At 40.7% G+C, this 23863-nt stretch overlaps 1 protein-coding gene across 1 annotated transcript; it reads right to left on the reverse strand.

The window, feature by feature from the left end:
* Positions 1–1295: 1295 nt before the first annotated feature.
* Positions 1296–15322, reverse strand: LOC121281995 (pepsin A-like). The gene is made up of 10 exons (XM_041195313.1): positions 15267–15322; positions 13379–13517; positions 12716–12833; positions 11812–11930; positions 9575–9774; positions 9146–9179; positions 8454–8619; positions 7553–7659; positions 6609–6770; positions 1296–1541 (listed from the first exon to the last, which is right to left on the reverse strand). The coding sequence occupies exons 1-10, from the start codon at positions 15320–15322 to the stop codon at positions 1296–1298; spliced, it is 1347 nt and encodes a 448-aa protein (XP_041051247.1).
* Between the last annotated feature and the right edge of the window lie 8541 nt (positions 15323–23863).

Below are 23863 nucleotides of genomic sequence, written 5' to 3' on the forward strand. Positions count from 1 at the left end.
ATGTTATGACTTGCCAAGTGCTCATCCAGGTACTTTTTAAAGGATGTGAGGCAACCCACCTCCACCACCCTCCCAGGCAGCACATTCCAGATTCTCACCAATCTCTGGGTAAAAGGTTTTTCCTCACATTCCTCCTAAACCTCCTGCCCCTCACCTTGAGCTTGTGCCCCCCTCGTGACTGACCCTTCAACTAAGGGGAACAGCTGCCCCCCATCCATCCTGCCCATGCCCCACATAATCCTATAGGCCTCGATTAGGTCACCCTTCATTCTTCTCTGCTCCAGTGAAAATAACCCCAGTCTATCAACCTCTCTTCATAACTTAAATGTTTCATCCCAGGCAACATCCTAGTGAATCTCCTCTGCACCCCTTCCAATGCAATCACATCCTTCCTATAATGTGGTGACCAGAACTGCACACACTACTCCAGCTGTGGCCTCACCAAGGTTTTATACAACTCCAGCATGACCTCCCTACTTTTGAAATCTATGCCTCGATTGATAAAGGCAAGTGTCCCATATGCCTTTTTCACCACCCCTCTAACATGCCCCTCCACCTTCAGAGATCCAAGGAAACACATGCCAAGATCCCTTGTTCCTCAGAACTTCCTGGTGTCATTCTGTTCATGGAATACTTCCTTGTCAAAGTACTCCTTCCAAAGTGTATCACCTCACAATTTTCAGGGTTAAATTCCATCTGCCACTTATCTGCCCGTTCGACCATCCCATCTATATCTTCCTGTAGCGCAAGACACTCAACCTCACTGTTCACCACCCGGCCAATCTCTGTGTCATCCGCAAACCTACTAATCCCCTGTGGCATGCCTCTGGTCACTGGCTTCCAGTCACTAAAACGTCCTTCTGTCATCACCCTCTGTCTCCTACAACTAAGCCAAATTTGAATCCACCTTACCAAATTACCCTGTATCCCCTGTGCATTTGCCTTCTTTATAAGTCTCCCATGTGGGAACTTGTCAAAGGCTTTGCTGAAATCCATATAAACTACATCAACTGCACTACCCTCATCTACACACCAGGTCAGCTCCTCAAAACATTCAATCAAATTTGTTAGGCATAACCTCCTTCCGACAAAGCCATGTTGACTATCCCTGATCAAACCTTGCGTCTCCAAGTGGAGATAGATTCTCTCCTTCAGGATTTAATACTACAATAATTAATATGTTTTATTATAATCCTAATGTTCTCAATTGGTTATCATTTAAGTAGACTAGTGTCCTTCCAAGAAAAGATTAAGTTTGGCATAAACTAATCATGTACTCATGAGTACATTAATATTTACTTTTCATACTGAATGATCGTATCTGAAGCCTTGTGCCAATGGAATAGTTTGGGCAGAACGAGTATAGACGTTCCTGCTCTGACCCCAAACTTTAGGTTCTGTAGAGTCTCCAAACCAACCCAACTGGCAAAATGAAGTGGCTGCTCATCAGCCTCGCTTGCAGTCAGCTTTCTGAATGTGTGATCAAGTAGGAGACCAGAACCAATGATTCGCACCCTGGATGTGAATAATCTGTCAGTTTTCTAAACAAAAGAGAAGAATGCAAAACAAATTTACATCACATGGAACCACATAGAAAATACGACACAGAAACAGGCCATTTGTCCTAACGAGTCCATGTGGCATTTATGCTCTTCTTGAACTTCATCCCGCCATTCCTCATTTAAATCTATCATTGTCATCTTTTATTCCCTTCTTCCTTATGTGCTTTTTTATTTTCCTTTTCAATGCATCTATATTATTTGCTCCAACCACTCCCTGTTGTAGTGAGGTCCACATTCTCACCACTCTTTGGATAAAAATAAGTACTTCAGAGTTCCCTATTGGATTTTTAGGTGACTATCTTACATGAATGGTCTCTGGTCATGATCTTCCCCTCAAGGTGAAACATTCTCTCTGTATCCACTCTATCAAAACCTTTCGTTATTTTAAAGCTGTTCAGCCCTCAGCTTTCTTTCTCAAGAGAAAAGAGACCCAGCCTGTCAAACCATTCCTGATGTGTATACCCACACGTTCCTGGCATCACCCTTGTAAATCTTCTCAATCCTCCTCCAGTCTCTCTTCATCCTTTTTGTAATATGGTGAGCAGAACTTGATGCAGTGTGCTCTAACCAATGCTCGATACAAGTTTAACCTATCGAAATAAAGAGTGTTACTTGCTTTGCTTCATCAATGGCCTCGCTAACCTGTGACAATACTTGGTGGATGAATTTGTATGCTGATCTCTTTGTTCCTCTACGCCATCTAGACTTCAGCCTTCCAATTAATAAGTGACCTCTTTATTCTTTCTATTAAGATGTACCATCTCACATCTTTCTTACTTTTATTGCAGCTCCCACCTGTAATTTATATTATTCTCTGGGTTAGTTGTTATTCAAGTGTAATAATTCAATAACAGAGAGAGACAGTTCTAGTAGACCATATGCCATAGGTCTTTAACCTGCTATAACTTACACAGATAGGTCAATGGGTGAAGTTCAGCTGTTGTAGTTTGAGCTGTGGATTTGTGCTCATTGGCATTGAACTGTTCACCCTTTTGATCTGGAGATGGGGGTTTTGATTCAATGGGTGGAACCATTCCAGATTCACGCAATGCAGTAGCGGGCAGGGAAAAAGTCATTTACAAGCCGGCTGCAATGGTGGATTTTTCGTGCCGTATCGTCCCATTCCTGCCTCATTAATTATGCAGCCACAGGAAACAAGCCGTCTTGTTGGTGAGTGACCTCCAACTTGTCCCGTCCAATTCTCCTGTACCGCAGCCCCCCCACCCCACCCCGCTGACATTCCCACTCTGCTGGGGTCAATTAAACTCTGCCCATCGTCTCTCTTACATTTAACGGCTGCAAACTTCTGCTCCCATATCATGCGATTTGAAAAGGAGGGATCGGGAGATTTACATTTTCTGATGGGTGTTGAGGAATATGAACCCAACAACACAAGTTGCGCTGTTATATTTCCAGTTGATATATTTTGGTCTTTTTGTTTTTGCTGACAGTTTTCATACTTTAAAACAATCAGCATTGGGAATCCACCACAGAGCTTCACCATCATCTTTGACACTGGCTCATCCAATCTTTGGAACACATCAGTTTACTGTTCCCAGTGACCACATGGTCAGTAAATTTAAGGCTGCAGTTAAACATGCTTCTCCTCTTGGTTTTTCTTATTGTTAAGGGCAATTGTACCACTGGAACTGGAAGAGAATAATATTTCTGGACTGGCCACAGCTGGATAATGTGCTCTGTCAGATCGGATGAGACCCTAAAATTCCACTTGGTTATCCCGGGATTTGGAAAGAAATTTAGAGAGCTTTGATTTCTTGGAGGTTTTAGCTGTAGTGTTTGTCTCCCTCTGATGATGGGTGAATCTTTGGGTGGATTCACAGTGTAAATTTAACAATAATGTAAAACTAGCTCCAATACGAAACCTGTAATGGTGTGCTCCAGATCAGTGAGGCAGAATTGCTGCAGCAACATGTACTTTTCCATGCATGTTGTAATCTGGAGCTATTGATAGTGATGGGAGAGGCGCCAACATTCTTTCCATGACATGGCTGACCAGGAACCTCTGCCACTCTTACTGCCTGACATTGGCATGCATTGAAAGGATTTGCTGATAATCAGTCTGTTTGGTCAAATTATGAACGCACCTTCCTTGGATACTAAATGCTGCAGTTGGACTTGACCCCAGAGCTTCTGATTCAGATGTAGCGTATACAACCCACTGCACCATTAGACCTTCACAGTGCAATCTTGTAGCTAAGGCACCATTTGACTCTGGAGTGAAGCACCTTGAAGATAGTAGCTTCAAATCACTTTGATTAATGATAGATGAAGTGTACATCTAATGTAGTGTCAAACCTAGTTATAATGTTATATCTGTTTTAAAATCGGTACCATTCACATTGGAGTTTGTACAATGCAGGATTCTATTTGCCTGCTCTTTAAATATTCTTTGAATTCTTTAAATCCTTAATTCTAAAAATTTTTAACTGGCATAAAAGAAATCGGCCTAGGTATATATCAAAACATGCACAACTTTCATTCATGTGCAGGATGGTTACAGGCAAAGATTCAGACTTTCAAGCAGTAAAACAGATTGAAAACCAGAAAGGAGGATGTTATTAATGTTAAGAATAATTTACTGAACAAAATCAAAAATCTATAATGAAGGCACATTACCCTTCACCCTGTTTCTAAGTGAAGATGACCATAAACATGCATGCATGCGCACACACAAACACATACATACACAGCCATACATACATGCACACACGCACACTCTCACACTCACATACACACACACACACAAATACACACACACACAAACACACACACACACATACACACACACACACACACACACAAACACACACACACACAAACACATATACCAATGGTAGTGCTCTTCTGCTGAGTAATCAGACTGCCAGTTTAGAATTGAAACCAAATAGAATCCACGAGAGAACAGATCACATCATGTTTAATTAATTTAAAAATAGGATTGATCAACTGGAACAGATAGCATCCAATTGGATGGTAAGAGTTTCCTGGAGTAGTTATGGCAATATTGCAATTAATACCTTCAAGTTTTTGATTTAGAAAAATGGTGATTTCGATACAATTTCCAGTAGACAATCACATCACCAAGTGCTAAACCTCTAAAGCAGAAATATGTCAATGTTGATGACATTGTTTCCTTGACTATGTTCTTTATTTTATTATCTTTTGTTTTACAGACAGGATGGTCAGCCTGGAAGTGATGTTCAAATCGATACAGTTGATTCAAGTTGCTACAATTAGCTTTGACTAAATGCTTAAGTTTAAACCAGAGGAGCAAGTACTCTGATCAAGAGGTTGTTGCATCCATGAGAATGGATCCACAAGTGTAAACGTCACATTCCCATCTGAACCAGCATTGAGTGGTTAGAGATTGCGGCCAAGTGGGAAACATAAGTGGATAACTTGGTGGCTGGCAGAGAAATGAGAAATTAACAGGTTGGAAATAAATCACGTGAGAGATCGGTAGGGCAGGATTTTGTCTGTGCAGTAAGGATTTTAAGCTAATGTCTAACTTGTCTCTGAAGGAACTGGAATCTGTGGGATGTGTGGGCTAGATCTTAGATTCCATCAGGGAGAGGCACCAAGCTCTGTATGAAGGACTCATATGGATATTGGGCAAAGAAAATAAAAGAGCCTTATATAAAAAATCTACAGCCCATTATGGATCTTACCTAATACCCTTGAAAAGAAATTTGGTGAGATGCCTGATGATTAAAAATTAAAATGACTTCTACCATGCATTAATATTCCTTCTTCAGGATGCTCTCCCGATATTTTTGCTCTTCTACTGTAGATTTCATTGGGATGAAAATTTGGTGAGCCCTAGAACTGGAGGACAATCTGCTCTGGGAGGTTAGTGCCCAAGAGTTAAGGACCTTCATTTACCCCTTGGACTTCTCAACTTGGGGGAAGAGGATTTCAGAGAAACGAAGCTTATCTGGAATACCTTAAAGTAAACTATGGAAATAGGAGAAGGGACACATGCACAAACTAGTACAAGGTAGATTTAGGGATGTTATCAGTAAATTCTTCTTCACGCTTGGAGTCATGAACAGACACAATGATGGAGGCAAAAAGACTTGAATTAATGAAATACTCATTTGATGGTGCAATGGGGAAATGTAGGACTTTGCTGGATGGATGAACTAAAATCGATTGAATAGATTGAGTGATGCATGAGAATTTTGTGAATGTAGTTAGTGTTTCAGGCCAGGATGTTACATACCCTTTGGATGAACAGTTATAGACCTGAAACATTAACCCTAACTTTCGTTCCCCTCAGCTGCTTCCTGACCTACTGAGCATTTTCTGTTTTTCTATGTTGGATTTGCATCATCTGTAGTATTTTGTTTTTTGTGTTAGGGGTTTATTGAGCGCTGCACTGTTGGGTTTGCCTTGACCTGCAGCTGCCATCTTAGGATCAGGTTCAAAGGTAAAAAGCTGCAACACGATCTTAAACACAGAAATGGGAGAAAACAAACAGAGAACTCTGACCCTAAACAAAGTTGCTACAGATGCCAAAACCCATTTCAAAATCTGCACATTAGATTAATAGTTATTCCTCTAAAGCCAAAGATGTAAATACAATTTGGCTGAAAGCTGTATTCAGTTGACTCCTAGTGTCTGGGGAATTTATCATAGATCAGTCACACGGATATCTTTGTGTAGTGTGAGCACAAACTGGAGTGTATCTCAGCCACCTCCAGTGCTCATAGCAAAGAGATCAGAGCTATTAATGCATTTCTGATACTTTAATATTTATATTTTACTATTGTCCATTAATTTTTTCCAATAATATTTTGCAAAGTACAACACTAAATAGATTCAGAGCCAAACAGGCAGCCCGCATGTTGCTTGGTTTAAAATCAAATACCTTCTTCATCTGTGTAAATTATTAACATTGTTTGAAATCATTGGTACCACCATGATGCCTGTTGCGTTTGGGAATTGTGAGGAATGTCGGGAAGATTTGTAAATGTGAATCGGGGAGAGGTCGAGGAAGCAATTTAAACAAAGCCATGAATGAACAAATTTGGCAGCCCGGGCAAAGCCCATTCGGTTATTTCCTCGATCAAAAATGGAATAGTAGACTCCAATGAAGACATCTCCAAGAATCCAGAGGTCTTCAGAATCGGTAAGAGCCAAAGTGCTAAATCCGATTAAACAATTTTCTTGTCCATTGTAATTGTTCTGCAAGTAAAGCAATGAAGAACAAATCAATAGATTTTCCTACATTTGTTTGCTTATAAGAATGCACTTGCTTTTATGACAAACTATATTACATACGAAGTTGCTAAATTAACAGGCAGGAGAAGAAGCATTTGCCCCAAACTTCATGATGACCAGAACAACCTGACATTTCTTAGAAAGCAGTGCTTGGCAAGTGGATAAACTAGCAGTTCACCTTTTTATTGGTGGTGCTGTGTCAAGGAGTGATGTGGGTGAGAACCCTATTTGAAGAAGAACGGGCAGAGACTTTCATTCTCAGGGCATGTGTGCTAGTGAGTTGGGGGAAATGATTCAGCCGGAACTGCCACATGTTATGAGTGGACGACAAATCAGCCTGAGCCCCCACTCCTGATTACTGCGCTGGAATGTGTGCAAACGGGTAAAGACAGAGTTGGCCTAAAGTGTGGTACAATGTTGAATAAGTTAAGAAAACTTGCTCTCCTGACTCACACTTTAAGAAAGAGCCATTTGAGGTTGTACTAGGGTCAGCAGGTACCCACAGAACTGTATTTAAAGGAACAGTCTCACAGAACAGAGGGAAGTCATTCAGCTAATTGTGCAGTTATACTTCAACTAAAGTTGGTGAAAGAAAGTGGAGTGGAAGAAATAATGAATAAAAGTTCCATGTAAATATAAATATAAATGAGGTACAGCCATTGCACTGAAACCTTTACAAATATCAGACACCCTGAGATGATGAACAATGCTGTGGAGATTCTGGCAGCCTAAGGTTTAAAGCATACCTGGAGCACATATTGGTCAGGAGAAAGGGGGTACTCAATTCCATTGATGGTGAAAGTCACATAGGGCATGGTGGGCAGGTTATGACAGTTCACACCAAGCTGTAGAACTGAGAAACAAGAGGTTAACAGTGGTATAATCTGGGACCACAGGTTTTATTTATGTTTAAAATGAATTCTTGACTATCAGTTTGCTCTGAGCCTTTCCTTAATTTTAGCATAAGTGTAAAATATAGTAATGAATGCATCTGAGCCTCTTTAAATAGAGGGACCATAAGATATGGGAGCAGGACTAGGCCATTCATCCCTTGAGCCTGCTCCACCATTCAATAAGATCATGAATGATCTGCTTGTGTTTCAAATTCCACATTCCCATCTACTCCTGATAACCTTTGATTCCCTTGCCTAACAAGAATCTATCTATCTATCCCTGCCTTAAAAATATTCAATGACCCCGAATCCACCATCTTCTGAGGCAGAGAGTTCCAAACTTGCAAAACCCTTTGAGAGAAAAAAATTCTCTTGATCCCCCAATTTTAAAACAATGAACCCTAGTTCTGGGCTCACTCACAAGAGGGAACACTCTTTCCACATCCACCTTGTCAAGACCATTCAGGGTCTTGTATACTTCAATCAAGTCACCCCTCATTCTTCTAAACTCCAATGGAAACAAGCCCAGTCTGTCCAATCTTTCCTCATAAGACAACCTGCTCATCATAGGTTTTAATCTAGTAAACCTACTCTGAACCGCCTCCAACGCATTTACATCTTTCCTTAAATAAGGAGACCAAAACTGCACACAATATTTAAGACCTTGTATCCTTTAAAATTTAAGGTGAAATCATCTCCTTCTTATGGTAAAATGCAATGCAGGTTACCACAGAATAAATTTATGCTTCTGCACCAATCTCGTGCTGAATTCTCTGGATCGGTGAGACAGGGCCAATAATCAGAGAGGTGCCAGTATCGACAATGGCCTGACAACCGCTTTCACAAGCCACTACCTGGCCGTTGACCTTCACACTAGGGAGGAAAAGGACATTCATGATTATGTGACCATTTTTAGAAATCTAAATGCCAACTGTTTATGGAGATTAATGTATGTGAATGTATGCATCGTATATCAAGAAGGTTTCCAAATTGAATTTGGCCATTATACTTCCAGTAAATATACAATATAACACTTTGATTTTGCTTTTGAATTTATTAATATGGCTGATCTACTTTTATTATTCTCTCAACTATAAAATTTTATTTGTCTTGCAATCTTTTGCCAGGTTTGTGTAGTTTGATTCTCACTTTTCTGGTTTGCATTTGACTCGAAGTCATCCAGTGTATTGGCTTCAAAGTTTCCCTCTTGATGCTCATGTCCCTCCATGGCCTTGTCTAACTGTATCATTGTGATCTCCTCCAACACTAACAGCGTGCACTGTCTGCTCCATCTCCCATTTACTGTGCATCTTATGCTTGCTGATGGTGCCAGATTCATGATAGCTTTTCTTTTGTTGAAAATTCTATTTCAAACTTTCTTCATCCTCAAAAGTCAATTCCTTAACTGTGCTTTTAGATACCTCCCTCTAATCACTCCCTAAATACCTGCTCCATCCACTGTTCAATCTGCATAGTTCCTCTGGTTGTTCCAATAAGTGAAAAGTGCTCCACCAATGCAGTAGTCGTTGGCTTTCATTTAAGCAACTCCAACATGAATAGGGGACGGTGTCTTTATGAGGAGCTGGATCAATGTCAAGTGACTAAGACCCCGTGTCAGATGGGGCAGGGGGAGCTGGAAGACACTTTGCTCTGGTGCAGATGGGGATGGTGATCTGACTACCGGCCTCCAATCCTTATCTTGCTTAATTTCCCAACATTGTGTCACCTACAGAATTATGCCAGAGAAAAATCCAGCTGATAACATTAATGGTGTTGATAAAGAGAAAATGGAAAGCAAAGGCAATGATTGTGTAGATTTTGTTGGATATTCATTATGAAAAGATTAATTTAGGAGTCGTGAACATTATACTTCACCTGGTCAGATAAAAAGCAAACACAGGTTGCTCCAGCAGATGCTCAGACATCATGTTTTTGAAAACAGTTGTGGCACCTCCATAGGCAAGATTTGGATATGCCATTCCCAGAATTCCATCAAATTCAGCATAATAAAGAAAACTGCCAGGCTCAGTGATGCTTAAACCAAATTCTTGGTGGCTGATATCAATGTTGGATACCTAATTGAAACGAAAACTGTTTAAATATCTTACAGTAGGTCATTCTGTCAGAAGGTCAAGTAACATAGGCCTGGTAGTAATGAACACATTGGGGTTCTGCCAGTATCTTGGTCTCTGCTGTTTGAAATTGCCCTCGCAAGGTGTAGAACCCCCTCCTGCCCGTTGCTAGGTGAATGCCTTTGGGAGTGTGAAGACAGAGATACAGACTCCCTACACCAGAAGTTTCCACTCCAACGTCTCAATCAGGTTCTGGTGCATCATTGGACACCAACACATCTAGTGAGGTGAGACACTGCAGTCTCCAAATGGGCAGATGTGGTCCCAACCGGTCCAAGCCATTGAAGAAACACATCATGTTTTAAACATTTTCTGGAACACCACTTCTTCTTCCAGAGGCTGAGGAAGATATGTGATTTGGGAAATAAAGGGATAAAAGATTACTTTGAGTTATACTCATGAAAGCAGATTCTTTTGCTGTATTTTTCCATAATCTTTTGCTGACACACCTGGGCTGTTTTTATAAATGTGATTTGTTAGAGATGAAGTTACTGTAGCCGATAAGCTTTGTATTTTTTTCCATTTCGTACTTTCCCATGAGCTTGCTTGACTATGAGAATATGATGTGATGTGCTTTGCGGGGACACATTGAAGTCCATGAGCTGCCAAAATATACTCGGCCATGTAGCCAGCTGAAGCTGTATTGTGTATAAATGTGTGTTATTGTAACTGCTCTTTGAGAGATTCTATAGCTTAGCTCTTTCCCTTCCCTGCTCAAAATAAAGATTTTCTGACTTTAACCATCTCCGTACTCCAAGTGACTTTTCTTCCACAACAAATGGAAGGACTGTCAGGGGAACCTTGGATAACCTTTCCCAAAATACCAGCTGAGCATCAGAGTTTCTGTCTCTATAGGCCAGGTGTGCACCATTAGTTGGCCAATTCTCGATAGATACTGTTACAGTCGCCCCAAAGTATCTTGGGGATGATGTGCCAAAAAAGGTGGACCAGAAAGTGATTGTAAATTAAAGAAAGAAGAAACTGCTACTTATGTAGAACCTTCAGATATTGTTCAGATACCCCAGAATGTTTTACAGCCAATGAATTATTTCTGAAATGCACTCAGTTACTACTTGAATCTGTGATTGAGGCGAGATTGACCCAGTACTTAAACAAGTGTGAGCTGGTCAGACAGAGCAATTGTGACTTTATTAAAGATAAGTCATGTCCTTATAAACAAGATGAACCTTTTGAAAAGGTCACTTGTAAGGTAGATTAGGGAATGTCAATGGATGTTGTACATCAGGTCATCCAAAAGACTTTGGATAAGGTTCCACATAAGAGAAGATTAGCGAAAGCAAGGGCGTACTTTTGAGGTGGACTTTTAACTTTGGCTAGAAATCAGTTGGGAAGTAGGATGCAGAGAGAGGAGATACAGGATATACATGCAGACTGGTGGAATGTGACAAGTGGTGTTCCCCGGGAATCTGATCTGGAGCCTCATCTTTTCACCATAATTAGATGAAGGAATTGTGAGTTGTATTAGACTGCAGGTTACATGGAGCTAGGAGGGAGAGCAAGCAGTGCAGATGGCAGCACATTGTCGCAAGTGAACATAACCAGAATAAGTGAATGGGCATGCTGAGTTCAATGTGGGTATGTGTGAGGCCATTCGCTTTGGACAGAAGGTAAAAGAGTACTTTCCAAATGGTGAGAAATGAGGAATGGTAGAGGAGAGTGACTCGGGAGCCCAACATTACAAATTGTTAAAAGCCAGTTGGCAGATGCAAAAAAGAATCAGTAAAGCTGATGGATTGTGAGCCTTTAACACAAGCATGATGAAATACAAAGGGAAGGAAGTTGTTCTTGAGGTTTGAAGATCCTTGGTCAGACTCTCAAGAGCAATTAGGGATGAGCATTAAATGCTGGCCCAGCCAGCAACAGCCACACCCCGTGAAAGAATTAAAATTAGAACACAATCTGCAACACTGACTTCTCTATGGGCCCCTCAGACATGGGAAATCAGCTAGTTTGACTTACTCTGACAGTGTCATATCCCAGTACACCAGTCATTATGCCTGTACCGTATTGGATAGAAAGGTACTTGTTTGAAAGGTGAAATGTTGAGGACGCATGCGGATTAAACTTGCGATGATCACCTACAAGAAAAGCCCATCTTATCCAGTTAGTATCATTAGATTACAGTTTTCATTTCAATACAACAATTTGGCCTGGACGAATGTTGTGGAGATGTGATCAAATCCCACCACAACAACTGGGCAATTTAAATTCAATTAATTACAAATAAGTTTCATACCAAAAGTGAGTATTTGTAATGGTGACTATAAAACTACAGGATTACAATAAGAGCCCATTCCCCACTCCCTGCTTCAACACTAATACTGGGCAGACAGTATAACTCAGGTCTGCCAGCTCCAGGTCAATTCAGGAGGTAGTTCTCATATAGCCACTGTTTTGTTTACCCAGTTTCATTCATTTGGAAATAAAAAACTTGATGATCTGTGGAAATTATTTACATCCTTCTAATATTTCATTGGTTGGTTGTAACATCGATGACTCAGCGAGTATTAGGTCATGAACACAATGTGCTTGGAAAATAAGAGGCACAGGACTTCCTGCTTTAGATTACTGACCTGGAGATCTAAGCTATAACATACAAAGTTGGATCCTGAATCAACCCAGCTCCCACCTTCTTTTGGATAAAAATTATTCCTGATGATCCAAAGGCTAAAGAAATTGAAGAAACCAATTACTTGAATTACACAACAGCGAATCTAAGTGGGAATTTAGTGCTTAATAATTGCATTATAAAATCATAATGAAGCAAATTGGAGTTGAAAAGAATTAACTGCATCACCTCCAAGGTTCTGTGTACCAAAATGTGCCATTATGAGAATTCCTTCTATGGTCTAGATTTACTTACGGCATGCTGGACTAGAGCAGTAACCCGATGGGACCCAAAGGTTTGAAGAGCCAGTATCAGAGACGACAAGGAAACTCTGAGGTGGAGTCCCGATGCTGATTGTTCCGTAGTATGACAGCTGTCAGGAAATTAAAAGGAAGATGTGAAATTAGAAATGGATCTGGTTCTCAGACAAAGTACAGTAGAGATGTGTTACAGATCCAATGTGTTTAAGCATTGAGTTTTCTAAAAGCTTAGTTTAGGAAATGCGTTTAACCCAACCATAATGGGAACGAATTTTGCATCCATTTTACACTTTTATTGCCCCCGCAGTTTAATTAAAACAAATTAGATTTCCAAATGCTTAACAAAGATCTCTAAAGGCGACAGGGCTACTTTTGGCAAATATCCCATTGGTTTACGTAATGAGGAATGGGAGCAAATCAGCATTTAGTAAAATATGTAGGAATGGCAAGGGGCTATTTTCAGTTTCAATGATACACTCTCTTAGCGCTGTGCTAAAATATATCTATTGCAAAATGATTGCCAGCAATATTTGCTGTAATTTTAGATTTCAGATATCGGTGGCAGGGTTAATGAAGGGCAGAATGCATTCAAATCAATCAGGATGACCATTTCTATTCTATTTGCTGCTCTTCCTTAAAAACACTACAGATTACTTACATCCAGGTAGTTCACTAATGGCTCTGTTGAACCTGATGAGTCCTGCTGGGATGGTCCACGGAATTTGGAAAGGGGATTGTATGGGTGTTTCTTCATGAAATCCTCAAGTAATCCACAAGATATTGTGGACAGACTTACCCTTAAATAGTTTCACTCTGCAAGGATAGGAGTGAAAGAGGGTCAACACTTGGGCAAATATGTCCTTCTACATTTTTCGCTACATCTTACAGTGTCATGCACACAGACTATGTTCAGTTTCGTAAACAAAAGTGGCATATACACAAAACAGAGATTAATGTAAGAAGGGATACACACAAAAGAACATAATGATTAGGAGCAGGATTAGGCCATAATAAGCACAACTATTTCCAAAATGGGATTATCAATATCTGACAGTTTCTGTTTAAATAACAGCTTCATGGATTGAGATGCATGCTGATTGTTTGTGGAGCACTGAGAAGGGATTTTTCTTTCCTTTTCAGAATGTAGTATTTATCACTGAATCCCCACATTCTCTCCAATTCATGTTCAGCTAAAGTTCTATGGACACTTCACTTAATGTCTGCTATATTCAGGCTTTTTCTTGTGGATATTGGTAAAAAAAATCTCACAAAAATTACATCAAAATTGTCCCCCACACAAAAATATTCCGTACACATGACAAATTTCATCAATGTTGGCCAATATATCAGAAATGCAAAAAACTATAATGTCGCAGAAAGAAAATTCATTTTCTATTCATCTTTAAGAGCCCAATTACACAGGAACCGTTCCTTCCAACTACTCAAAATGGACTTTGATGGCAAAAGCCCACTTGTATCTTCACAAATATAATAGGTATTCTAAGTAATTCTCATGCATCATGGGGCCTTATTGAGGCTACAATATGAAAAGTGTGTATGCTATCTAGTACACAAAATGCAGTTGGCTGCAACACCCCAGGCATGAGGGACTAAGGGAGAAGCTAATGGAAGCCTGCTCATCCAATTTTCTGATCTTTCATTGGCATTTTATAACTATGTAACCAGGAAGTTGACGGCAAGATTGGGCACAAAGACAAATCAGCCCATTAAGCACACAGGCATTGTTAATATAATGAACTTGTCATGAACAGGTACAGAAAATAATCAGAAAGGCTAATGGCACGCTGACCTTTATATCTAGAGGACTAGAATACATGGAGGTACAAAACATGCTTCAGTTATACAAATCCCTGGTTAGGCCACACCTGGAGCAATATAGACACCACACCTATGGAAGAATATATTAGCCTTGGAGGGAGTGCAGCATAGATTTACCAGAATGATACCTGCATTCCAAGGGTTAAGGGGACATTACACAAACCAGGGTTGTATTCCCTTGAACTTAAAAGATTAAGAGGCAATTTGATCAAAGTTTTCAAGATATTAAGGAGAACAGACAGGTTAGATAGGAAGAAACTATTTCTGCTGTTTGGGAAGTCAAGGACTAAGGGTCTAATCTAAAGATTAGAGCCAAACCTGTCAGGAGTGAAATTAAGAACCACTTCTACACACAAAGGGTAGAAATTTGGAACTCTTTTCCACAAGTGGCAATTGGTGCTAGGTCAATTGTAAATTTTAAACCTGAGATTGATAGAGTTTTGTTATCCAAAAGTATTAAGAGATATAGGTAAAAATATGGAGTTAGGTCATAGGATCATCCGTGAACTCAGTGACTGACAGAACAAGCTGGAGGGGCTCAATGGCCTATTCCTGTTCCTATGTTCCTCGTGGCAGATGAGAGATTCAGAATTGAAATGTTCAAGGCAAACTCAAAACATTTTGATGGCATTATCATCTTCCATCTGTGAGGAAACAGTCATATCAAATCTAACTTCAGAACCAAGACTCCGATCAAATGTTCTTACCTGATTAAACATTCAGAGAGATGAATGCAAACAAGTGCAAAGAGCAACCACTTCATCTTTGTCCCTTGGTGTAGTGAAATGACTCCAAAAGGGAAATATCAGATGCTCCTGCAAATGGGTTCTAGTTGTTGCTGCTTTTATAGTGGTCCGAATCAATCCTTTCCATTGTCTTTAGATGTGGATAACAGATTAGGCAGTTAAGAGCTTTTCCATAATTGGTAGATATCAAACATGATGACCTTGTTGGAAAAGCAGATATTGCTGCCAAATTAAATGACCCCAAACCCCAAGATTACAATTTGTCACATTATTAAATAGCAATGACTTTTATTAATATAATTATAACTGATAAAGATATTCAAATTCTATTTACAAATTGATGATAAATGATTCGTCTAATTATTTGGGTGTTGTAATTTGAACATATTGCCTCAGAGACTGATAAGCAATGAATTTGTGTCTGGATGACATTGAGCTTATTTTTGTGTAATGTCAGTTGACTGCTCTGTGAAGCACCCATTGAATGGGCATTTGTCCCTAAATTCATAGCATGTTGACAGCATTAGGACAAAAAGGACGTTGCAATCTGTAATAAATTGTTGCTTAAATTTTGGTGATTCATGTAATGAGATCACATGTGCTTTCAGATTTTCTTTTCTGATATGTAAGGGTCAGAAATACACAGGTTGGCTGTGAATGTTGCTGCTACAATGTCATGTGTATGTTGTTTTTTAACACCATAGTTCTTATTTAAGGATAGGAATGAATTGATACTTATTTTGGGAAGCCATTGATGTGCTAACCAGATGAGCCAAACACCATGCAAGACACTCTCTCGAACATCTGCGCACTGTGGCTATGTTGCATACTATCTACAAGATGCAGAAGAAATAGAATCAGACATCCATTCATTATATAGTCTCACAGAGGGTAGAACCGAACCAATCCAAGTAAACATTACACTTAACGGACTTTCCATTAAATGGGAATTGATACAGGAGCGGTGGTGTCTATCATTAGAGAGCATACATTTAGATATCTGAATAAAGGAACCCATCCTTTGAAGTTAGAAGTTTCGGACACAAAGCTGAGGACATACATCGGAGAAGAATTAAATATGAAAAGGGTATGATACTTCAAGGTGCAGTATGAGGAACATCGGCAAAATGACCCCTATTTGTAATGTCAGAGCAGGGGACCGAGTTTCTTTGGAAGAAGCTGGCTGGGGGAGATAAATCTTGAGGGCCCGCTAAGCTCTCAATTCGAACCACAAGTGTTTCTGCAGGAAAAAATGAGCACAAAAAGACAAAATGGGAGAAGCCATAGAATCACAGAATTACATAATAACAGAATCACAGGGCAGAAGAGGCCCTTCGGCCCTTCGAGTCTGCACCGATACATGAGAAACTCCTGATCTACCTACCTATACCATTTACCAGCACTTGGCCAATAGCCTTGAATATTATGACATGTGAAGTGTTCATCCAGGTACTTTTTAAAGGATGTGAGGCAATCCGCCTCCACCACCCTCCCAGACAGCGCATTCCAGATTCTCACCACCCTCTGGGTAAAAGGTTTTTCCTCACATTCCCCCTAAACCTCCTACCCCTCACCTTGAACTTGTGCCCCCCTCGTGACTGACCCTTCAACTAAGGGGAACAGCTGCCCCCTATCCATCCTGCCCATGCCCCACATAATCCTATAGGCCTCGATTAGGTCACCCCTCAGTCTTCTCTGCTGCAATGAAAATAACCCCAGTCTACCCAACATCTCTTCATAATTTAAATGTTTCATCCCAGGCAACATCCTAGTGAATCTCCTCTGCACCCCCTCCAGTGCAATCACATCCTTCCTATAATGTGGCAACCAGAACTGCACACACTACTCCAGCTGTGGCCTCACCAAGATTCTATACAATTCCAACATAACCTCCCTTCTTTTGTAATCTATTCCTCGATTGATAAAGGCAATTGTCCCATATGCCTTTTTCACCACCCCACTAACATGCCCCTCCGCCTTCAGAGATCGATGGACACACATGCCAAGGTCCCTTTGTTCCTCAGAACTTCCTAGTGTCATGCGGCTCATTGAATACTTCCTTGTCAAATTACTCTTCCAAAGTGTATCACCTGACACTTTTCAGGGTTACATTCCATCTGCCACTTATCTGCCCATTTGACCATCCCGTTGGACGGGCAGTGAAAAATTGAGCGTAATTATTACTTTAATGGCCTTCATAGGCCTTTTCATTGTGGGTGGGCACGCATTCGATTTCCGTGCGCTCCTGTTATCCGAAATTCCGCACGAGTCCGCGATGACTTCAAGACGCTTAGCCGACTACACCGCACGTCTCTTTATGCTCGTTAGTGTCGGGCACACACCTGACCCCCCCCCCCCACCACCGAAGAGTGAAAAATTCAGGCCTATGTTTCACTGAATTCATTCAAGCTGGGCAGTTAATAGGAATGTAGTGGGAGTCAGGGACTGTGTAGTCAGGGGGATTGACACAGCTCTCTGCAGCCAAGAGCGCTATTCCAGACAGCTGTGTTGCCCGCCCAGTGCCAGGGTTTGGGACATATGCTGTGGGCTGGAGAGGAACTTGTAGTGAGGAGGGGAAGATCCAGCTGGTGTGATCCACATTGATACCAACAGCATTGATAGGGCTAGGAAAGAGGTTCAACTTCTTATGATTTTGAGCAGCTCGGGGCTAAATTAAAAAGCAGAGCACCTTTTTTCAAGAAAAGAGGGAGACAGACAGCAGGAAACTGCAGTTCAATTAGCTTAATATCTGTCATAGAGAAAGTGCAAGAATCCATTATTAACAAGGTTGTAATAGGATACTTAGACAATCATAATCTGATCAGATAGAGTCAACATGAGATGTGAAAGGGAAATCATGTTTAACTAATCTCTTAGAGTTTTTTAAGTAACAAGCAAGGTGGATAACAGGGAACCTGTAGATTTGTTGCACTTGGATTTCCAATAGGCATTTGATAAGGTGCCACATCAAAGGTCACTACAGAAGATAACAACACATGATATAAGGGGTAACATATTACCATGGATAAAGGATTAGTTTGTGAACAAGAGGCAGAGAGTAGGGACAAATGTGTCTTTTTCAGTTTGACAGGAAGGCCACAGGCTGGGTACTGAACCTTTTTCAATCTACATCTTTGATTCAGATGAAGGGACCAAATTTCGGAGAGCTAAATCTGCAAATTTCCAAGATAGGTAGGAAAGTAAGTTATCAAGAGGAGGTAGATAGTCTGCAAAGGGACATACACAGGTTAAGTGAGTGGGCAAAACAAATAGCAGTTGGAGTATAATGTAGGAAATGTGAACTTGTCCACTTTGGCAGGAAGAATAGAGAAGCAGTATTCTATTAAAATGGAGGGAACTTGCATAACTCAGTGGTAGAGAGGAGTCTGGGTGTCCTGGTACATGAATCACAACAAGTTGGTGTGCAGGTAGAGCAAGTGATGAGGAAGGCACATGGATTGTTGGTGTTTATTGCAAAGGGAATGGAATATACAAGTCGGGATGTTTTACTGCAGATGTAGAGGACATCAGTGAGACTACATCTGGAATGCTTGTTCATGACATCTTTTGCAATCTCTCCTTTGCCTCCACCTATCGCTGGCCTTCTATCCAGCTTCACCTGTTCCAACCTCATTAAACAGTATATATTTCACCACATTTCCACTTCCCATTAGCTCTGAAGAAGAGTCATACGGACTGGAAACATTAACTGTATCATTCTCTCCACCGATGCTGTCAGACCTGCTGAGTTTTTCCAGCATCTTTTGTTTTTGTTTCTGGAATGCTGTCAATAGTTTTGATCTCCTTATTTAAATAAAGATATGATTGCATTCCAAGAATGCGTAGAAGTTTCACTTGGTTCATTCCTGGAATGAAGGGCTTATCCTGTGAAATAATGTTGAACAGGTTGGGCCTATACCCATTGCAGTCTAGAAGAATGAGAGGTGATCTTATTGAAAGATATAAGATCCTTAGGTAATTTGACGCTGGGAGGATGTTTCCACTTCTGGAGGGGACCAGAACCAGGAGACACAGTTTAAGAATGGGGGGTTTCCCTTTTAGGGCTGAAATGAGGAGAAATTTTTCCTCTCAGAGGGTCATTAGTCTGTGGAATTCTCTCCCCAGAGAGCTGTGGAGGCTGGGTTATTGAATTTATTCAAGGCAGGGTAAACTGATTCTTTAATAGACAAGGGAATCAAGGGTTAGGGAGGGCAGACAGGAAACTGGAGTTGAGGCCACAACCAGATCAGCCATGATCTTATTGAACGGCGTAACAGGCTCAAAAGGCAGAATGGCTGACTCATGCTGCTAAGTCCTATGTTCCTATGGTCACTATGTGCAGCTTGCACATGACCTGCAACCTCCACCAAACCGAGGGATGAGACTGTGGATCAACATGATGTCATAGCATGACAAAACGGAAGAATTTGAATGCAAATTAGATCATTTTTTTCAGCAAACAGTATATTGGGATACAGCCTTGAAGCAATTTGAGACATAACATGCTAAGTGTAGAAATGTTGCAGAGGAATAGGCGGCTTTAGACTTATGAGAATAGAAATTGGGCTACATTACATCCTCTTGACAGGCAAAAAATGGAATGAAAGAGGACTAATTTCAGCCACTAACATTCTGTGCCCCAAGGAGATCTGAATAAATGTGCTGCTTGATATTAGGACTGGCCATTTATTCAGCTATTCCTGGTGGACACTTAAAACAAGTGATAAGCATCTTACATGTGAAAATGAGGTGGGACAAACTCACATTATTCAGATGAGGCCTGAGAACTAATGTGTTTGTAAGTGAAGTGAAGTGCGGCCCACCATCAGATCGAGCCAAAACAGTAACAACGGACAATATGCTTGCAATGCGTCAAAGTTTATTGTCATTATTTTTGCTAATCAAGAAATAAAAGATTCTCAGTAAAGATAAAAAGAAGTCTGGCGTTCACCAACAAGATGCAACCTCATTGCAAGATCTTAGTAAAATTCACAATGGTGATAATTGTCACAAGTTCGGCTTAGGCAGTAAACCTAGGCAGTTTTATAATGATGGGCAATTCGATGTGCCAATTTACCAAGCAATCTGTGTAGGTAAATCATGTGGAGATGCTTCATCTACTACATTATGAATGGTTCACACTTCTGTTCATAATGGACAGAGACATTGCATACATTGTGCATTTAAACTCAGTATGGTCTAGACAGAGTAGATAGGGAGAAACTGTCCCCACAGTGAAAGGATCGAGAATGAGAGGCCTCAGATTAAAGTAATTGGCAAAAGAAACAAAAGCAACATGAGAAAAAACTTCTTTATGCCGAAGAGGCTAAGATCTGGAATGTACTGCCTGAGACTCTGATGAGGGAATGTTCAGTTGAAGCATTCAAATGGGAAGCAGACTGTTCTCTGAGAAGGAAGCATGGGCGAGGTCACAGGGAGAAGGCAGGAGAATGGTACTAAGGGAATTGCTCATCCAGAGAGCCGGTGCACAAAGGGGCTGAATGGCCTCCTTCTGCACTCTAACAATTCTATGATTCTGTAATGTGTTTTACTAAGTTCATCTAGCGTGCTTTCCATGTACAAGCCTAGATTAAGGCAAAACATTTCGACAGCTTATGGCTCCAGAATAGATCATTGTACATGTGATCTAATGTACATAGCAATTAATCCAAAGTACAGGCAGCTCTTCATTTAGGATTATGGGCTACTGAAAGTAGAAGGAAAATCTTAGTGTATCTACAAAGCGGTTTATCATCCAAGGTTGACTTTGCAAGAGTAACCATTTAAAGCACATTTTGTCGAGCCATTTTGTTGAATGTCTGGGTCAGTGCGGTAAGAGTTCATCCAGATGTAATTAAAAGGTTCCAGCTCATTGACTTTATTTTAGAGTTCCTCCTTGCTGCGTCTCATGCATAATCAGATGACCTTGAGCACTCATGAACTGGAGACTTCCTAGGTTTTCACCTTGTGTTACCTTATGGCCCACTACTTCAATCATCGCCAATGAATGAGCAAAACCTCAAAATGGGATCAGAATGTGCTTTAAATTAAATCCTGGAAGAGTAAATTAGGTAGATTTGGCGAAGCCCATACGATTGTTTCCTCTGTCAAAGATGGAATAATATGGTCCAATGAAGACATCTCCCAGAATCCAGAGGCCTCCAGAAGCGCTTGGAAGATACATGCCATCAAATCCACTTATGCAAGTACCTTGATCCTGGAAGGGATGCAAAGTGTGAGAGTTAGTTCCCCAGAACTACTTCATAGCAAATACTGATCCTTGTATAAGTATAATAATAAAAACTGAAAATACCTGCCATGTTTTACTCTTTTGTCATTACTCTATGTTTACTCAAATCAAACTAATGAACTGCAAACAATTTATCTCTGCTCTTGATTCTGTTTTGTCAGCCGTAACCAACTTTCCCAGTCAATTATCACCCACTAACTTTCCAGGTTAAAGGAGTAAAGAAAGTTTCTCATTTGAGAGCACAGTTGTCAAATAGCTTGTCAAGAAGTTATATAATGGGATGAGAAAATAAATTTCTATTAGAAACACTAGAAAAATGAATCAATTGGCAATGTTTCACTATTGAGAGTGATGATTTGGTGAAACTTAATAATGGATGAATTATGTTTAATCACTGATGATTCAAAACTGGATAATTGGGAAACATTATGTCTCACACAGGGATAATGGGCTGAAATAAAATTGGTTGATGTTTCTATTTAATGGAGCAAAGACAAATGTAAATCATTTGGTCCATCAGTCTCTGGGTCACTGCTGTGCTGCAGATACAATTCTACACTACATGTTTCATGGTGCAGTTGTGACAACACAGTTGGACTGGGACAAAGTAGTCCACATGATTGATAGCCCACTCACTCCCTCCACCAACAGCACACCATGACTGCAGTGTGCACCATCTACAAGATTCACTGAAGAAACTTCTCAAGTCGTCTTCAATAAGACGATTCAAAGCGGAAACCTTCACCATCTAGAAGGACAAGAGTAGCAGTTGCACGAGAACACCATCACCTCCAAGTCACATGCCATCTGGCTCGGACATATATCACCATTCCTTCATCGCTGCTGGATCAAAATCTTGGAACTCCTTTCCCAACAACACTGTGGGAATACCTTCACAACAGGTGCTGCAGTGGTTGAAGAAAGCAGCTCACCACCACCTTCCCAAGGGCAATTGAGTATGGGGCAATAAGTGCTCGCCTTGAAGTGACACCCATTTTCCTTTTAAATGCATCTATATTATTTGCTCCAACCACTCCCTGTGATAGTGAGGTCCACATTCTCACCGCTCTTTGGATAAAAAAAAGTTTTTTAGAGTTCTCTATTGGATTTTTAGGTGATGATCTTACATTAATGGACTCTGGTCATGACCCTCCTCACAAGGGGAAATGTTCTCTCTGTATCCACTCTATCGAAACCTTTCATTATTTTAAACACCTCTGTTATTTCAGCCCTCAGCCTTCTTTTTTCAAGAGAAAAGAGACGAAGCCGGTCAATTCTTTTCTGATGTGTATATCCACACATTCCTGGCATCACCCTTGTAAATCTTCTCAAACCCTCTCCAGTCTCTCTTCATCCTTTTTGTGATATGGTGACCAGAACTGGACACAGTGTGCTCTAACCAATGCTCGATACAAGTTTAACCTATCGAAATAAAGAGTGTTACTTGCTTTGCTTCATCAATGGCCTTACTAACCTGTGACAACACTTGGTTGATGAACTTGTACGCTGATCTCTTTGTTCCTCTACACCATCTAGACTTCTGCCTTCCAATTAATAAATGATCTCTCCATTATTTCTATTAAGATGTACCATCTCCCATCTTTCTTACTTGTATTGCAGCTTCCACCGGTAATTTATATTATTCTCTGGGTTAGTTGTTATTCAAGTGTAATAATTCAATAGCAGAGAGAGAGACAGTTCTAGTAGACCATATGCCATAGGTCTTTAACCTGCTATAACTTACACAGATAGGACAATGGGTGAAGTTCAGCTGTTGTAGTTTGAGCTGTGGATTTTGTGCTCATTGGCTTTGAACCGTTCACCCAGCTAACTGGCTTCATGACGTCGTGAAATCAATTTTTGGCCTTCTTGCCATATTGCCCCTTTCCACCTGCCATAATGCCCCACACCAACGGGCCGGAAAATTCCGGCCAATGTTGGAAATGACTGATGGTTTCTGGTAGACCTACTGACTTGCAGCTTCTTGCCTGATCAATGCTGGAGACGATATGCCACCTGTAATTCAAAGAGCTAATGGTCAAAAATCTCAAAACCATCTCAATTATAAAATTAATTATTCGATATAACACATAGAAACAGAAGATTGATCATTTATTCTCACTCATCGTCCAGGATTTATTTCCTGTGATGGGAGTCTCCCCAGTCCCTCCAGTGGGTTTACTCGCAGGAACCCGGCATCGCTTCCATGATGCGAGTACTCCTGCCCGATTTTCCAACACCGCAGCCCCCCACCCCACCCCGCTGACATGCCCACTCTGCTGGCGTCAATTAAACTCTGCCCACCATC

The sequence above is a fragment of the Carcharodon carcharias genome, chromosome 9, assembly GCF_017639515.1.
Source record: "Carcharodon carcharias isolate sCarCar2 chromosome 9, sCarCar2.pri, whole genome shotgun sequence".
Taxonomy (NCBI): domain Eukaryota; kingdom Metazoa; phylum Chordata; class Chondrichthyes; order Lamniformes; family Lamnidae; genus Carcharodon; species Carcharodon carcharias.

Excerpts from the sequence above, each read along its gene's own strand:
- LOC121281995 (XM_041195313.1), bottom strand. The coding sequence starts at position 15,322 with ATGAAGTGGTTGCTCTTTGCACTTGTTTGCATTCATCTCTCTGAATGT. Across the intron at positions 9,180-9,574 it reads TTTGCTTTTTATCTGACCAG|AGGAACTATGCAGATTGAAC; the intron begins GTGAAGTATAAT and ends TGGAACAACCAG. Across the intron at positions 6,771-7,552 it reads CTGACCAATATGTGCTCCAG|AACAATTACAATGGACAAGA; the intron begins GTATGCTTTAAA and ends CTTTACTTGCAG.